Raw genomic sequence first — 19,217 nt, 5'->3', positions numbered from 1 at the left:
AAAAACCAAGTAGGATTTCATACATTATACTGTCTTAAATAAATCAGTAAATGTTTACTATAAAAATCATACTTGTGCATTGTAAGATGTATGGCTCTCAGCAGAGGGAATTCTTTCTTCTTTTCCTTTTAATTTATTCTGAAGAGCAGGAACAATGGGAGAAGGCTGCCTTGAAAACTGCAGGGAGGAAAAGCAAGATTAAAACTACATTCCTGTAGATACTGAATAAAGTATTATTTTGGAAGAGTTCTGTTAATATTCTTCATTTGACATAAAAATGCTTTATCTATCTTAATAGCATAATTTTTTTATTTAATTTTATTTCAACTTTTAACCACATAAAATTATTGCAAAAATTATTTCACAGTATTTTAATTTCTACCTATAGTAATTTTAATATTTTTTTCTAAAATGTAGGTTAAGTTTATTGTTAAGATGGATATCTCTTTTTCCTCTAAACACATCCATTGTATCTGTCCATTTTAGAGAAATGACATGTAGAAATTTCTAAAAGAGAAAACGTTTAATATTTTACTTAGATTTTGTCCATCAGAATTCTATGTGATGGCCTTCTTACATCATACAGGTCAAAGGAAAATCATGAAATTACAAAACCCACCATTGTTAAAGATGAGCAGTCTTTCAGTCCTCTAAATTACATAACCTTATTTTTATTTGCATTGAATCTCAGCAAAAGCAGGCCACGACACTTCACAGCGGATATAAAAATCAACTATAGTGCAACTTGCTCTTACTTATCTTGGGTTTACTATTTAATGCAAATCTGATCAGCAAGATAAGCTACCACTGAAGTATGTCTGATTTTCCATCAGCTGTTCTCCATGTGTGTATTGTAAGTATTTGTCTAAGCATTCTGTAGCTTGATAAACTAAGAGGGGAACAACACTGAAGGTACAGGTCTAAGCAATCATGCAATTTCCTTAAAATGCAGTTACTTTTTAAAATTAGGAAGAAGCATTTTTATTTTAGAAAGTCACTGAAGCATACCACCTTCTTTTCCTCTTCCTTCTTTTCTTTCTCAAAATATTGTTTAAGTTGTTCAACTTGCTTTTCTTCTTTTTCTTTTATTCTTCTTTCTGCCTCTTTTTGCCTCTCTTCACCTAATCTCATTATTTCTTGATGCTTCCGTCTTTGCTGTAACATAAACGTTATTAGTACATAAAAAAGACTCAACATTATTAAAGTTTTGCTTTTTATTTTCCTTGTGAAGTTAAAATTACACATCAATGCGATTAGTATGACATGAAAAGCATATTTCATTAGGCTGACTTGGAAAGTTCAAATTAAAAATGTGGATGCCACGCAAATATTAAATGTCCGCACTCTCGGCTCTGCTAACATCATTTAACAGAATTCCTAATAACTTCAATAAACACCAGTTTGTGTCCCCAGATCGGCTGCCAGTTAAGGCTAAACTGTAGGAGTCATTTCCAAAAATTCAGATTCAAACAAAACATACTGCAAACATGCACCATGCTATCACAAGCCCACAGAGAAAATTATCATCCAGTTGCAATTTTAGTCTTGTGTCTGTGAAAAGAAGTATCACCAGTTAGCTTCCTACTCTGTAACAGACCAGCTGTTATCCAGAAGACAAGACTCATCCAACTAACTTGCTCATACTAGGGAAGAGGATCTAGAATATAAGCTAAGTGTTCTGTCTTAGAAATCTTTAAATCCTACATCCTGATTTCATCATCCCACAGAGTACTGAAAGGTTTTCCCATCTCTGATGGCCTTGTGTCCTTTGCCTTGTGTCCTTTTCCTACAATTATTTATGACGTTCAGAATTATGCAAATCCATTCAATTTACCAAACCTGATAAATAAAGTTATTGGGTTTGAATTAAATCACAAGTTTACCTCCATGAAAAGTATTAATTACATTTGCTTGCCATTATTCCAAAACAAGCAGTATTCTTATCTCAAAGATACAACCTGGCCAATCCAAAAAAAGGCTTTACAAAATCTTCCTGTATAGCTATGTTCAGAATACAAATAATTCTATGAAAACTAGATTTAAGAATCTTAACAAAAAACCCCAAACAAAGGAAAAAAAAGGCTGTTTGTGATTGGTTGGGGTTTTTTAATTCACCAGTTTGACCAAGCTTTTTATTGGCTCCACAAACAATTCCCTTTAGAAAAAAGAGAGCAGCACTATCTATTATAATAAAGCTATACAATTTTTCTTAGAAGAAATAACAGTACTTCTAGACTGTAGTATACCATAAAGAATGAAAAGAATGTGCTAGTTAATACTGACAATTTTGTACCCCTCCTCTGGCTAATGTAGACCAATTCACAGAACACTTCTCTGTTTACCTCCATAATCTAGAGGACAAATGTTAGAAAGGATTAGTTTAGCATGGAAAAAAAGTCAAGGTATCAAAATACTATACCTCCTCCTCTTTCCTTCTTTGCTCTTCTTGTTCTTCTTCATATGCTTTTTGAATTCTCATCCTCTGTTCAGCTAGTCGTTTTTCTTCCTTTTCTTCTTCCATTCTAAGTTTTTCTCGCTCTGCTTCTTCCCTACGTCTCTTCTCTTCAATCTAGAAAATAAAGCAAGGAAGTATTCAACTGTCAATAGCCAGCAACAGCCTGAACTACATTTAGATCATGATGAACTACATTTACCATCATGATCTGCTATGACTCAGTACCTGTTTGTGCAATCAGAGATTGTATGGAAGAACTGAAAAAAACCTAGGGTCAGCCTTAGCATTTCAGCTTCAGAATTCCTCTGAAGTAAAATTATATTTTACAACTTTTTTTTTGGTCCCTCTTTAACAGAATCATCCTCCAGTAAGAACACTAACTATAAATGCTACCAATAGAACTTGAACATTTTATAACACTTACTCTGCTCTGGGTATACTGGAATGACACTTCTCTTCACTAACTAACTAATGGAAGATGGGAAACTAAAACAAAAGAAGACATAGCAATTATCTTTTTCCTTTCCACAAGTATAATATATTTAGACACAGTGCTGACTTACTGAAGCCAAAGATTTGCCCATTCTTTACTATTTTGGCAGCAGTATACATGGAAAAAAAAAACCTTGATCTTTTCTTTTAAGGAGATCCACATCAAATGACATTTCTACCATATGACTCTCAAATTTTCTAGGATTTCCTTGATATTAAATTGATTTGATATTTAATTCTTGTAGCATAAGATGACATGCAAAGTGCTATGGTCAGAAGACAAAAGCTGGCAGAAGAACAATCACATTGTATATACCAAGCAGTAAATACACTGTTATTGCCTCACTGATCACCATTTCATTTTGTTGAACATGCATTTGTATCATACAGACTTCCAAGAACAAACATCTTTGTTTCTTTATGCATGCAAAGTTGTACTGTATGCAGTTTGAGAACTCAATACTGTACAGTTTAGAGAGCTGTACTCGGGGGGGGGGGGGGGGGGGGGGAGAAGAAAAGACAGAATCTAGATTAATGAAACCAGCTATTAATAGCATCACTTTTGTAAGCATTTCTTATGTAAGGCAAACTCTGAGAGACTCAGTAGCATATAGCTCTTAGTACACCTCTTCTGTACAGATTTGGCTATGATTGAGTAAGGTCTTTAGTCATCAGTGATGGTTTACTTTGACTGTAATCCCTCATTTTAAAATATATTTAATCAGATGACAACTGGTTTGTGCATTCACCTGCAGACGAAGGAAGTTCTTGTATGACTCTTGTTGCTTAAGATGCTGTGAAGATGGTGGTTCATTGAACACATTACCTCGAGCAAAAGGAGAGGTCTGTGCAAATTTAAAATCTAGTGGGAGGGAGGGAGAAGTCACACGTAAAAATCAAAGCAAATACAAGACAGCAAGCCAGTGCAAAGAAGCAACAATCTCAGACACTTATTTCAAAAGGTAGCTTATGACAGCCATAATTCAAGGCTATAGCTTAAAACAACAGCTGGGATTACAATTTCTTACATTGTCTGCCTAGAATACTGTCAGGTTTTAACTGCTCAATTAATAACATCCAAGCAAGTTGTCTTTTTACAAAATAACACCTATAAAAGTCATATATTCTACCGTCCAATCTGCAGTTTAGTATCTAAAAATGCTACCTGTAAGCTAATTAGAATAGCAAAGATTGAACATTTCATAACTTTACTGCTTGCAATTACTCTGACTTACAACATATAGTTCTGTTGCTTTGGTTTATTCACTCTCCAAAAATGGAACATCCTAACAAACATTTAGATAAAATATCAACAGCTGCTACAAAAAACAAAGCCGAAAACTGGCAAATAAAATTATAAGCAGTCAGAAAATTGACTTCTGCCAGTAAAAGGTGCCTTCCATATTATGAAGTCTGAAGTGTCAGGTCTCCCTTAGCACTAAGTTATGTTTGCATCATAACCACACAGTCCCAAAAGCTCTAGATGGGAGGATTAACTCAGATACCACACAGAACAGGTTTTGCAGAACAGGAACCCTACAGGAAGCAGAGAAGAAAGGAAGTAAAGGACAAGCAGAGTAAGTCATGTTAACTTTTCAGCTGACACAGCATGTTCCTCGTATCGTGTCTGCTCCAAAGGACAGTGCCTCATGGATGTGCAAGAGCCATAGCTCCACTGAGCCAAGACAAACACAGCTGTAGCTTTTCTCATGTTCCCCCTTTACATTTCCTTGTATGGTAACGTACCAGCCCAAGTCAGATGAAAGCAGAACTAACACTTACTCCTATAGGAATGCACATGCTTACTGCTACAGCCTAACCTTAGGAGCATGTGCTTGCATAACGAGTACACTTCGAGGTCAGTACTATTTTCCCTTACATGGAATCACTTTTTGAATCCTTCCAAAAGATAACTAAATCTACATGTGGCTCTTTCAGGATGGATGTAATTCACACCGATATATTCCATGCTGAAAAGCAAAATAAAGTTTATATACCATTTGAAAAGGCATGGACACAAGACAGACAAATTACTATGGAAGATATCAAGGAATTAACATACTGTGTACCAGCTACTATCCTGCAAATTCCTCTTTTAATGGGGCCGTGTACAAAAAAAGACCACACAAACCCAAACAAAACAAAACCCAACTAACTAAAAGTACCAAAACCTACACAAAGCCACTTTACTGCCTGACTAATCAAATGGAATGTGCAAGAACATAAAGTTCCCATCACTGATCTGCACCATGTCTTGACCCTGAAGTAAGTGATCTAACCCGGGGGGGGGGGGGGGGGGGGGGGGGTGTCATTGCTATTCTGCATTATTACTTTATTGGCCTTCCCTGTTTCACTTCGTACTAAATGGTTAAATATACACTGTATTAGGGAGAAAAGAACTAGAGGGGAGGTCAGAAGGAACTAAGTAAGTTGATTATACAGCCAGTGGTGTCAGGACATTGGATTGCAATCATGCAAAGTAGATCCATGCCCCAAGTAGCATGTAATTCTTTATACAGACATTGCAACAGTTCAGACAGAAGAAAGAAAAGCAGCATCTAAGCTGACTTGAGGGGACCACCACTTATCCCGGCCTTTGCCCATCCCAGACCAGGGACAGGTCTGGAGTACCACAGCCCTCTCATTTAGATGTCTCACAAAACTAAGAGAATGCTGCACTAGTTTTTGAATAGGAAAATAAAATCCCTAAAGTTCAGAGGCTGTGCACAGGGCTGCCAATGTACCCAATTGACCTGTAACTTTTGAGAACTTGTTAACCTAGTTACTGTATCAATTTCACCTTAACCTGTAACATCATACACCTGCAGACCCTCCTCCTCCTTTTATTCCATGTTCTTTCTTACTAAGCAGTTGTATTTTACTGTCATTTAAAAGTAAAACAAATATGTATGAAGATTTTATTAGGTAACATTGAATCTGGAAAACTAATGTTCCAATCCTGACTGTTCAGTGCTAAAACAGTTATTAGTTATCATTACTGACAAGATAGATAAGAAAATACATTTTCAGCGCACACTGTGACAGCAAGAAAGAAGTGTGGGAAAGAAGCATGATACTGACTGTGCAGGTAGAGAGCACTAACACCATCATAGAACTACTAGAAAGGAGTGAAGAAACTAGAGAATTCTGATCAATAAGACCTATAAATAATTAAGAGCTGTAATAGAGGATTCTTAAAAACCTGCTATTTTATTTGTAGACGCTTCTGTGTTCTCAGGTCTTGAGGAGGCCAAACTTAGGTCAGATACAACAGCCCTTTTATCTTGATTTAGTCTTGCCTCTGGATTACGATATGCATCTTCATTTTGCTTGTGCATCGTATTCAAGTCCGCTGAAGGAGAGAGGAAATAACCGTATATAAGATTTTATTCTCATAAAAGGCACGTTCACCATAGATTCTCAAATATACAGGGATTTTTGAGCAGACTCCAGGACTTTTCCTGGGCATACCAGCTACAGGAACAAAAAATTTAAGCAAAGACAAGAATATAGAAGCTATAGGTGAAATACTAGTCATTAGGAATTCATTGATTAAAAGATTTATTTGGTTGGTTTTCTTCTGCCAGGAATGATTCTTCACAGCAAACCTTCCCTCTACCCTGCCTGAAAATGCTATGAAAAGGAAAGATAAAGGGCTCAAAGACAAAAATAACTGGCAAGTCTGTATTGACAAGCATGTATTTCGAAGCCACCCCTTCTTCTATTTCCTTAAAGCTGCAAAATACTTCCGAGTTTAGTATTGGTTATTTTAAGTACTGAATCTCTACTTGATCACTATTAAGGGCAATAAGCACAACTGAACCATTAAAGTGTATTTTGGTCTTCATGTCTTTAGTGATAATCCAGGTGCAGATTTCTGTATGTAAGCAAAACATTATGCAACATTTTCACCAAAATGTACATGGTGCCTCCGAGTTACCATAAAAATCCTGATCAAAGATGTTAATTTCAGCTTATTTTTAAGTGTTACAGTACTACACCTAGAAAGCATGTTATGTTTCACAACACTTGTCCTATAGCTTGTCCATCATGCTGCTAAACTATGGTGGCAAAAATAACTTTACATGTGTAATTCAGGAAAACAGGCTAAGAAACATCTTTCTCCTGGTTCCTCATTTACAGATGGAGACAAGCATCTCAGCAGCTATACCTAGAGCTCAGGCTAATATGAGACACCTATATTTTCCTCTGACCCACTCTACTTACACCATTGAAAAGCCTAGGAAAAGAAGCCAGAAACTTAAATGCAGTGTCTAGTTAGGCAGTGTGAACACCTCAGTCTGCTCTGGGGATAAACACAAGCTTGGATCCTCAACCAAGCTTCTACCCTTATTATTTGGGCACACAATCTTCAAAAAAGCATTTAAAATTTATCCCCTACCCTCAAACTACACTATGGAATTCAGCTGTACGTCACTCAGCTGTCATGAAACTGGAACTAATTATTCATACATAAACTGTTATCCAGTAAGTGTTCCATGCTTTGAACATTCTTCAATATTTTATTACCAGGAGACATATTTTAAAGATATAATCAGAATTCAACATGATATTCAAATAAACAATAGAATAAATTTGTTTCACATTAGAAAGCAATAGTTCTAAAACTGTAAGATTCACTCAGTTAGATGCTAAAGGCAAGAATGAAGGAGCTAGCATAGGCCAAGGTTTTGAAATATACAAATCTTGTTGTGCTTACCAAGTACTATTTTTATTTTAGATAAGCAATTCCTGTAAAGTTCACAAGGAACCAGGACCAGGAATTTGAAGTTTAATCTTGCATCTCTCTCTGAACTACTGGAGAAGTGAATGAACAACTTTCCAGATCATAGCTACTTCCCAGCTCACTACTCCCATCTTTTATGAAATAGCACTTGGAGAAAAATAAACCTTAAAAAACGTTACTGCTGACTGCTATCTATATAGCCATTACCAGCAGTGTTACTTGGGGAAATTTAAATATTCCACTTAGCTTTATATATTTATTCAAACATGCTTCCATTTTCCATGGCACAAGCTTTCTAAGGCAATAAAAGTTATTTCAAACAAGAAAAACAATAAAAAAACCTTGTTCCTGAAAAAGTTTAAATAAGTCTTCACAACAGACTTTAGCATGTTTGTACTGTAGATGACTCTACCAGCTTGTTTTCCTCCTTCTCCCTTTAAGTGAAGACGTAATCTTACAGTACACTTGACATATCCTGTGTTTCCCATTTTGTTCAAATTGTAGTCTTCAAATCATTCTACAGAAATAAAAATAATCACTAACTCAAATATTTCTAGCATGCATCTGCTTGAAACAAGTGTACCTATTTGTCAATAAAAAATCTGACAATAAAATTTGTCAAAAATACCAGTGTTGCAAAACAAGGACTAACATCTGAACAGAGTCCTTCCAAGAGCAAGAAAACATCTATGTTGAAAAGGCAACCCATAGTTTTTTCAAACATACTTATCAGATTTCCTTCTGCATCTCTGAGAGGAGCCCCACCACCACCTTTTCCCCAGGGGTTGTAATTCCTCATTTCTGCTTCTAACTTGGCTTCATAGCGTTCCTTCTGCTCTCTCTCTTGTCTGCGTTGTTCCTCCCTCTCTCTTATCTAAAGATAAATAAACCAAAGTCAGTTGCATAAAATAACACATTAAGTATAACTTTAATAAAAAGTTAACAGAGAAAGCTGAATGCTATCATTCCCCCATTCCCCGATCCGTATCAAGTGAATCACAAACATTTCACTGTCTGTTCTGCAGACAGTGCATTTAATTGTCAAAACATGCACATCCAGTTGTGCATAATCACAGAGAAACATACAGACACAAATTGTAAGACTTCCAAGTTCTAGAAATGTTCACATCTGAGACTTGCAGTAGATCAGAAATCCTGTATCTTTGGATCTTTGATGCAAAAGTTTATACTGCCTGAAAATTGAAGACAAAATTCTACAACACTACAGCACTCACTTCTCTCAACCTGGTATGCTTTGCTGAGCCAAAACTTCAGACTAGAGATGACATAAGATAAAGAAAGACTCCCAACGATAAATGCCTTAATAGAACGCTATGCAATCCTATAACCATTCATGAAACAATTTTCTGCAGTAATACATGATGATGTATGCAAACAACACATAACTGTTCATTTGCTTTGTTCTTCCTTTTCTTCAATATCAGGTTAAATTTATAACTAAGTTTCCCAATAACTTAATGTAGCATTTATAAAGAGAACAGCTGTTAAAGGAAGTCCATCTTCTAGTCAAAGCTTTTAAAACATTAATTTACTATTTATGTAGCTGAAATATTACTGTATTTTTCTTATTTGTTTCTTCTGTGCACTTGATGAACATTTCCCTTTACCAAGCAGTTAGACAATTATACAATGAGTCGATACAAAGACCCATCTAGCCTCCCCTTCAACTGTTTACAAAAATGGTCCACCCGGTTTGTCTATAGGAAAGAAAAAGCAGAATAGCTTCTGTTTGCTTTCAACTGTGAGCAGCATAGTATCTTTGACAGACTGTATTGTGCCACATTTATTAAACCTTCATGTCAAATTGTGCAGTCTCTAATATGGCAAGATAAAATTTACTACAGTGAGAAAATACCCTCAGAGAAGCCCAAGTGCAGTATCAGACACTATTCCTAAATGTTTATTTTATTCTTAGTTTGACCTAGATTGGCAGCCACTCCTTTATCCCTATGCACAGTCATTACTAGAATTAGAATATTTTTATAGCTAGATATAGAACTAGAATATTTTTGTAATTATTTACCTCCACTGAAGAAATACATAAAGAAGAGTAAGATAAGAAAATGTTAGTGCCTCTGAACTGGGTTCTAGCAAAACCTTTTCTGAAATAACATGTCTTATCCTGGTCAAATACATTTTATAAATATAAACTCCTACAAGGTGCAGCAGTGAAAGGCCACTAAAATGAGTAGGAGACTAGGACATCTACTGGAGACTCAAGAAATTTGTCTAGTCTGTCAAAAAAGAAGCTGAAAAAAGGCAAGACACCACCTACAAACACTCTAGAAGTAAACATTATGGAAGCTTTTGAGAATTAGTATCCAAATGATCATGAAGAACTTACTGAAATTAGAGTGTTCCTAATGATTACAGCAATAATGCTCAAAAGCAATCTTTCAATAGGAATATCAGAGCAATACAACCCATTGCTTTAAAGATGCAGGTTCTTACGTTTATGAAAATAATTATATAAAAATCCATGCCTGCAAAGTAATCTGTTTGCTGTCAGTCTTAACATTCTCTCAGCCTCTGACAAAACAAATTAAAGAGCTTAAAGTCTACCTGAAGACCTAAACTGAGCTAAAGCAGGGGCAGAGGAATGGAAAGAAGTGATCAAGGGAGGGAGAGTTAAGAAAGCTTTTTAATTGTAAACTAAATAAAAATATTTGAAAGAGTACAACAGTTACAATCATTACATGTTAAAAAGTAAAAAAGAAAGTGTCAGAAGCTTTATCACTCCGTACCTGCTGTCGCAATTCTTGTAGATAAGATGATGTTGCCTCTTTGGAAGGCTTTGGTTTTATTCCAGGAAACACTCCTATGCTTCTTTGTCTGTCTCCTGTATCCCTCTGTCCAACGTTACTTCTGAATTAGCAAACCACACATATAAAAGAAAAAACATCATAGGGTCCAGGGGTGTGCATGCATGTGTTTAAAGAAACAAAAAACCCTGCCTGAAATATTTAAGAGCTGTTGTTTTCCACAGCTTGGCAGTTTATGTTCTCAAACACCTCCATAAATCCATATAAAAATAGGAGTTCACTGAATTATTAAGATAGAAATTCTTAATTAGAAGTTTGAAGAATTGTCTTTAACACACTTTATTTCAAAAGGCCTATCTATTGTTGGCAAAATAACCCCAACAGGAGGAGTGTATCAATACAGATAAATACAAAGAATATGAATATGCACAACACTTACACAGATTGCTCTACTGGGGCTTGGGTTAAAGGAGGATCCAGATTAGGTGTGGGTTGCATTCCCATCACACCTGTACCACCTAGACAGTAAAAAAAAAAAAAAAAAAAAAAAATAAAAAAAATTGAACGCTCAGCTATAAGCATTTGCCATTACTTAAAAGAATAGAGCTCACTGCTCAAACTCTGTGACTGTAGAATTACAAACAGGACTCTCAAATTTACTACAAACTTAGCTAATCCTTAACACCCTCTAGACCAAGAAATACAATGCCAAGGTACAAATCCATTTCTTAAATTCAACTAAATCCCTTAAAAATTTACAAATGTCTTCATTAACATATTCTACAATGAACTAAGAAATAATGCACTTAATGTAACATTTGCCCTCATGCTTTCCAAATGTGTCGCCTATTGTAAGGCCAGCCCCATGGCCTCCTACAGAAATGCAGTGCGTTTGGCATCTGTACTCTTACTGACATGGGGCCTGCAGCATCCTGCCACAGCAGGGCTTGGCATGACCGTGCATAGTACTGCTTGTGTTCGAGACAGTACAATTTCACACTTTCAAATTTTAAGCATTAGCAATATTCCAGTTTGTGACAACAAGCTTTAAGACAACCTAACTCTCGTATGTGAATTTTAGGTATTAGTTTCTTTAGTACTCTGTAAACTGTAAGCCATTTTACCTTAGAGGTTATATTGATACAAGGGTAAAAAAAACCAAACACACACAACAACAAAATAGAATGCCAAGAAAAAACAAATCAGGACCCACCCCCCCCACCCCAAAAAAAAAGCCACCACCACCTCCAAACACCCCATCCACCCACCCCCAAACCCCAAAACTTCTATGAGTTAGAACTGTGGTCTGAAAATAAGATTACAAAGAAAAAGTAAAAAAGGTGCCTGGAATTATTTAAAAAACAAAACAAAACAAAAGTCTTAAACCATAAGCTACTACATTTCAAGATAGTAAGAAATCTACACTGTGGAAAAAGATAATACTCTAAAAACTTCTGCTCTTAAATCTCTAGCATTCCTAAAATTCCTCAGTGGATACCAATCTTAATCAAATCAGTCATACAAGAGTTATTATTGCAAGTTCTACGAAGGTAGCACAACTTCTTAAAAGTATTTCTGCTTTTTTGAGGGAAAAGCAGGAAAACACAAAACCACACAATCGAGTCCCTCCACACCCATCACAGTTGTTTCACTCATGAAATCAAGAAGAGGCAGTCAAAGGGTAGATAAAAAAAGAGTTCTTAAAGTTTGATTACTTCATACAGTTTCTTTAAAAATATTTAACATTATATCTGAAATTGTAACAACACCTAAACATGTAATCAATTATATGATTTAAGCAATTATAGAAAATAATGGTTTGATTATCAAAACTATAAAGAAAATTATGTAGGAGGAGTAATGGCTAAGTAGCTGAGACTAGAGCTTGTTCAAGCAATGAACAAGATTTCTGGAAGCTGTAGCCACTACTGCAGCTGAAGAAACCTACTTCATTCAAAACCAGTACTGGAAAAAAGCCTACTTTTCAATACAGATTAAGAAATGGATTTCAAGTGCTGTTATTAGTTCTACATTATTCATCATTTAACCAGATTAAAAGCAGTCATCCGAGTCATTCTAACCACCAATCCACCTAAATTCATCAACTTACAACATGCAAGATTGGGATCCAATGGATTCCTAACCCCGTAGAAGTAATATGCATCATCATAAGGCGTTCTACAGTTGTCTGTCAAAACTGGTGGTGGAGGCGGTGGCATTGGTGCAAGCCTTAAAGAAAAAAGGAACATGTTTTGTTGTACAACTGAAAAGAGATCATCAAAAGGAAAAAGGGAAGGAGGGAGGTAGGGAAGGGGCTGGGGGCAGAGGGGAGAATTCTCTATGAGAAAATTCTAGAATTAGCTCACTCCAAGACCTCTCATTACTGCCATACAGGAATAATATACAGTAAGCCTCAGTAGGGACTTAACCTTCCCTTATGGAGCAGTACATGAACCCACGCTACTCCAGAGATCCAAAGAACATAAACCAGGCATGGCTTCTTTAACTGGTTCAGTTAATGATACTTACTGGTCACATCAGTAACAGTAAATAAAACAACCCAAGGACTAGTCTCTGGTCAAAGGGCAAGTGGCACGGCACAGCTTCAGCCACATGCCTGAAGCTCCTTCTCCCTCTCTCTCGTTTAGTCTCAGTCACAGTCTAGTGGAAGCTGTTGATGCCTACACTGCATTCCCAACATTAGCCCAGGGAAATCACTTAAGTGATAGGGGCCAAACTCATGCCACGCCAGCCTTCTAACAATACGGACACTGCTGGGCATGTGCCCAAGCATTCTTGGAACATGGTTCAATATTACAGGCATGGACACAACTTCTACGGCATGACCCTTATTCTACATAAACATCCACTAAGAGAGACTGTCTTCACAGATAATCCAGCCTCCCTAGAGTTTTCAAAATAAACTGTAAAGAAATAGACCCTAAAAATTTATTTTGGCGCATAATAGTTTAGTTTTCTGTTAATTGTCAAAATTCTATTTTGACCTTCATCAGTTCCTTCGAGAAGGATCAATAGCAGGACTGAGCTCTACCTTCACAGTAGTAACATGCTTAACAACAATCTTATTTAAGATGCAAAATGAACATGATGGTGAAGCACCTGGGAGCTGCTATTTCACCAAGAGTGCTGGCTAGCCCCCTGTGAAAGTCTTCATTCACTGGAGAGGCTGAGGAGATGGGCACTGGAGTTCGGAAAGCCACACTAGGCCTTTCAGGAGGTACTTTCACTTCAGAAGTTCTCGCTGTCAAGCCAAACTGCTTCAATCTATTTAGCTGAAGGGGAAAAAAATAGAAAAAGAGACAAAACCCAAAACGGTTACTTTGCTAGTAATAGGAATCATCCTGAACCTCCATTTAGGTTGTGTTAAACACTTCACTGGGTCCCGACCAGCTATTCAAATTCCTGTGCGGGTTTTTCTCCTAAGGAATTATGGGAAGTCTAATAAACATGCTAGAATTCCTTGTAGTATCACAGACTTACAAAAACCAACCTCTATGGCAGGTTTCAGGAAATACATGGTTCTAGTTATTGACCAGAAAAGATATTTCCCCAGTTGTCTGTAGTACAGGTTATTGACAGCTGCCAGTTTCCTGCATGGACAGCATTCTCATACTATGCATAGGAAAAGTTTCTGAAATCACTCCCCACCACTCCAAGATTAAACTAGCTCATAATCAGTAAAAACTAAAATCAAACACATACTGAGACTTTTTACAATAAACATTTCCTTGCAATACCATCATTTTATTTTTTAAGTTCTTGTATTAAATTTTTCAGCCACAACAATTACAAAATTTTGGGGGTTTTCTTTTTAAAATGAAAGTATCAAATGTTTATTGATAAACAGCAGCCTCAGAAGAAAGTCAAAGGCAACATGCAAATAATGCAAAGACATGCAAGTCAGTTTCAGAACTATCCTATCACACCCAGAAAGCCCTTACACCAGATGCTCTGCATCAGTATTTTAATGTTTAAGTGAGTCAGTATAATAGAGATCAGAAAAAAATAATTACGCATTGTAAAACTAAAACAGATTGTTTCTGAATGTACTGGTCCTAACATTGTAGTACGTCAATTAACATGCATTCAAAGTAACACCAGCAATCACTGAATATCTAATATCTAACATTAAACCATATACCCTACAATACAGAAGTATTTCAGCAAAATATTAAATCTTTACCTCCTTATCACTTAGCTGCAAGACAGTACATACAAGGCAGTTAGCACTAAATCATGAACTACAGTGGTAAGATTAAAATTCTCAGAACCTACTAAACATGAGCATTTATTTATAACAATTAACTTCAAATATCTACCTATGAATACAAAAATAGGTAACAGATATAAGCTACAGCAATTAAATTATAAAGCAGTCTATAGACTTTTTTTATTTGTCTTTTCAAATCCAGTGTCTTCAGCAGAAGATTTAAAACAGCTTTTCTCACTACAAGTTTAATGTGAACTGCTCCCAAAGTGCCCCAAGGATTTCAGCTCTGTAGCTAATTTCAGATGTGACTATGGTAACTCAGTTCATCCTGGGGATTGTTTTATTTTAAACAAGCAGCATATACAACAGTCTACATTTTTAGGTTCTTAATCAGGCATTGCTATTTAACCAACCTGTAATTAATCAAGAAATCCACCTAATCAGAATCTCTTCCTGAGAGGCAATTTAAAGCTAACAGTGACTGATGCTTAATGAATGTAGCAATTCTACTTAATTGAAGGCTTTCAGCTAAATGAATGGTTTTAAAACATTATACATGCCCTAGACTTCCTCTGGAAATAATTTTGTTCCTGCAACAGGCACTTTTCAGTCTCTGACCGAGATGTGTACAGTATATAGAGTACTGCAGCACAGCATGCTTCTGCCTAGTGAGCTTTGATTAGACATAACTGTTTACGCTGACCTTGCAGCCTGCTGCGCCAGAAAAGCCGGCATCCTCTGCTCAGTTTTTCCTCTTTTCCTGCCTGGCTCCCAGCCGTACACTCAATCCCTCTCCCCTTCACCATCTGAATCCCTAATCAGCAACCTTTCTAAGCCAACTAAAGCAGCAAAAATTATTCAGACTTTTGCCAGTTTACCAAGCTGAATTAGTTCACAGAAGGGATCAAACAAGCATTACAGATACTTTAAGCAGAGGGCAGGAACATGCAGCCAGATCACCCATCAGCATTCCCCCTCCCCATTTAGAAGGAAGAATTTTGTTTCAGCTTCATTGCTTATCTACATGTGTTCTCATTCTCCTGCCTCACAGGCTGACTAATAGCATCTTACAGCTATTCATTCATGCTCAATTTCTAGAAAGTAAGAACTCCTTTCCCCTCTGCTGAACTCTCCAGAAACGGCACAACTTTCTGCATTGTAGCCTCCTTGAAAAAGCAGCACCGTTTGTACCTTAAACTAGTAACCAGTTAAATTCATAACCAGTTTATTCCTGCTTGAGAAAATTACCTGTCCTACATCTCCAACAGCAGATCTCTACTGCACTCAAGATGCAATGGCTTCAGGCACTTAGCAAACACGTGCAAATCCTACTAGTTCTGTGACAATCAGTCTGCTTGTAATGTTACTAGCGCCGACAATCTACTCCATATATGCTAATCAAACTTCTTAGTACAATAATCACCTCACCAAGGAAGTAGAAACAGTAGTAACTCTGCATTAAGTCTTACAAGCAGCACAATATTAAACATCTGGCGTTTTACAAAACCCCATAAAAAATGCTTGTAATCCTGAATGCTACATTTGGCAGTTTTTTTAAAAAAGAATTACAAATCTGAAATTAAAAATTGCTACAAGGAGATCAACTTGGTTGCAAAACAACTGGATTTTTTTTTTTAACTGAAAAAGAGCAAAAACTTTCTGCAGCATACTTAACATTCCAAAAGAAAGGTTACTAATGTTTGCATGTACAGGCTACCACTGAACACTGTTTTTTCCATGAGACCCACTGCTTGTACAAAATTTCCACTTGGTCACAGCAAAAGAAAACATTTGGTAACTTCCATGAAAATATTTTCCTCTTAAGCTTTTGAAAGCATGTGTAATGAGTTACAACCTTAAAATCCTTGACTTCAATTTGATTCTATGATAAAGCCCTATTAGAAAAAACCCACAACATTTATCATCCTATAAAAGTCCCACACAGTTTTGTGACTGAGGAACCACACTGTACATGTAATTAAAAAAAAAAAAAAGTCTATATAGGTGGAAAAAAAACCCCAAGTTCCTTACCATCTTTTCTGGGTCTTGAACTCCCGAAGCAGCAACTGAGAGCCCAAGTTCCTTCTCACTGGTTTTAAGAAACAAAACAAAAAAAGGATCAAATCAGAAAGCAGTAACAATTATACTCATTCTTTCAAAGCACAGACCTCATAACTCTGTATTTAAAATAAATCTGAAAATACATGACAACCAAAGACATGATTCCACTTGATTTTTTCTGGAATCAGGGAAGACTGATACTTTATATTTATTTGTAAACAAACAGAACACTTGAGAAGTATCTGGCTATCATCTATTCCACCTAACAAAAAACAACTACTATAAAGGACAAACCACCACATTGCTTTTTACTACAACCTTTCAGGATATTTCTTAAAAATTGATCTTTATTCATGATACAGCAAGAAGTTTATTATAAACATAGTGAAATGAATGATTCAAAAGTACAGCAATAAGTACTATATTGTAATTTCAGGGCTCAGGCTTGTTCAGCATGTACAATTTTTCACCACGGTGAAACCATCAACAGTAATTTTTTTTATTTCCTTATCCCTTCACTAATATCACTGTGTGTCTTTATGCATCCATACTATCATTCAGCACACAGCTACTAATAGGTAAGCAAGAAATTAATATTTTATTATTATGCATAAGCCAGATGCTCATGTGCTTTTAAAGTGACAGGTTACTTTCCTAAACTGGAAGACAAAACAAGATTCATTTTCAACTTTGCAAAGTAATTAGACACTCCTGTACCAGCAAAAAAGGCAATTTCAGTTAGAGCTTCTTTACCCACAAGGAACTAAATTTTTTAAAAATTAAAAAAATCTGTTTTTTTCCTTTGTTCCACTGAAAGCTGGTGGGTTTGTTTATTAAAAATTAAAAGGTCTCATGCCAATGAGCTTAATTGGAAACAGTATTACCTAGCTAGCTGGAATTCCTCAGCTGAATGAAAATTATTCTTACTACACTGAATTCATGAAATTCCTTTACATTTCAGCCATTATATTTTAAAAATATAGTAACTATCCATTACCGTCTCCTATTTCGCTGTTGCTCTGCCATCTGTTCTATTAGTTCTTGCCTGTATTTCTCTTTTTTCCTTTGGAGATGTTCTGGGTCCTGACAGCCTAATGGAAATGACCACACATCTGCATAAATGCTCCACACAATGCACAAAAGGTATGGGACAAAAGCATTGCATTTCAGTCAATTTAAAACATGAAACACAGGAGAGTATATGATCTGGGAATGTGAGTAAGAACTCTTCATCTTTAATGACAAAAAGACCCCAAAAAGCTAGTCTTAATATGCAGTTTGTTTGGAACATGATGATCAAAAACTACTAAAATTTTCATTACTATTTTCCTAGTTTGCCTGGTTTTTTATAGTCAGGAAGCTACAAATTTCAAAGCAATGTGATACAACAGCAACTAAAAAAAGTTACTTAACCCCACACACACACACTCAACTAAGGAAGATACACTATGGCATTCCAAAATTACAAGGCACTGCTCTGGGTGAAAATGAAAATTAAAATAGAAGAGAGTTAAACCCACAGGGAGGAAAGCAAATTGCTCCACGTTTAGGATAGTTCCCATGGCTACTGAGAATTACATATATAAATCTGTCAGTATTTTGCTAAAAGAACACAGCGATAACATCTCACGTGGATTTTGAGGAACTCAAAAAAACTTTTAACTTGTAGCAGTTCTGCCACAATAAGCATGGAGCCTTCTATTATTTTAAAACAAAAAACCCCATCACCACCACTTTCTATATAGTATGACTACCAGACACAAGGACTCCTAACATATTTCCATACACAAAGTCACTGTAGATCTCCAGTGAAGCAGACCTGAACAATACACTGAAGAAAGCTGCAAACAAACTAAACCAACCACCACTCAGGAGGCATGACTGACTGAATTTTTTGTTCAATTATTGTGCTAGGGCTGTCAAGTGACTAAAATTTCAAAATAACCTCATGGTCTCTGATTTTTGGGAGTATGAAACCACTTCTCATTTCCAAAAATTTCAAGTTTTAATCCACTTAATCTTTATACGACACAGTTAACAATATTCTGCTCCTAACCAGGACTGCTAGGAATACAAATTCACAGCTTCACGTACTCAAGTTACTACAAACAAGATGACTGAACACATCAGAGCCACTGACCATTACAACACCACTGGTTTAATACTGCCTTTAAACAGTTCCAAAAAATTTACCTGCCACATACAGCACTGAAGATCAGGCAAGTTCAAAAGTAAAAATATAGAAATTATTCTGACAACAGTTAGTCAATTTTTCCACAATTCAAATCTAGCTTGCCTTCAAAGGCTCCCATTTGAAGAACTACTACAGATCTTTTAGTCTTGCCTCGTAATTTTCTGACTTTTTTCTGAATTTAACTAGGAATGCTGTTTTTAACAGTATTTCTCTCTGCTATGCTCAATAATAATGCTCTCTGCTAAATTTTATGG

At 36.1% G+C, this 19,217-nt stretch overlaps 1 protein-coding gene across 12 annotated transcripts in view; it reads right to left on the bottom strand.

Moving 5' to 3' along the window:
- The window catches only part of CSPP1 (centrosome and spindle pole associated protein 1), a 63,806-nt gene that overhangs the window by 17,745 nt on the left and 26,844 nt on the right, over positions 1-19,217 (bottom strand). For 11 of the 12 annotated variants that reach the window (XM_040588177.1, XM_040588181.1, XM_040588176.1 and 8 more), the window contains 12 exons: positions 17,767-17,860; positions 16,740-16,797; positions 13,598-13,770; positions 12,588-12,706; positions 10,917-10,995; positions 10,460-10,580; positions 8,421-8,568; positions 6,150-6,299; positions 3,697-3,809; positions 2,420-2,569; positions 1,009-1,155; positions 73-177 (listed from right to left, as the gene is read on the bottom strand). In XM_040588177.1, coding sequence (XP_040444111.1) covers positions 73-177; positions 1,009-1,155; positions 2,420-2,569; positions 3,697-3,809; positions 6,150-6,299; positions 8,421-8,568; positions 10,460-10,580; positions 10,917-10,995; positions 12,588-12,706; positions 13,598-13,770; positions 16,740-16,797; positions 17,767-17,860 — 1,457 coding nt within the window. The remainder of the gene's footprint in view (positions 1-72; positions 178-1,008; positions 1,156-2,419; positions 2,570-3,696; positions 3,810-6,149; positions 6,300-8,420; positions 8,569-10,459; positions 10,581-10,916; positions 10,996-12,587; positions 12,707-13,597; positions 13,771-16,739; positions 16,798-17,766; positions 17,861-19,217) is intronic. The other variant, XM_040588179.1, reaches the window with a different exon arrangement.

Source organism: Falco naumanni, chromosome 3 (assembly GCF_017639655.2).
Source record: "Falco naumanni isolate bFalNau1 chromosome 3, bFalNau1.pat, whole genome shotgun sequence".
NCBI lineage: Eukaryota > Metazoa > Chordata > Aves > Falconiformes > Falconidae > Falco > Falco naumanni.
This window is presented reverse-complemented; position numbering and strand designations above follow the sequence as displayed.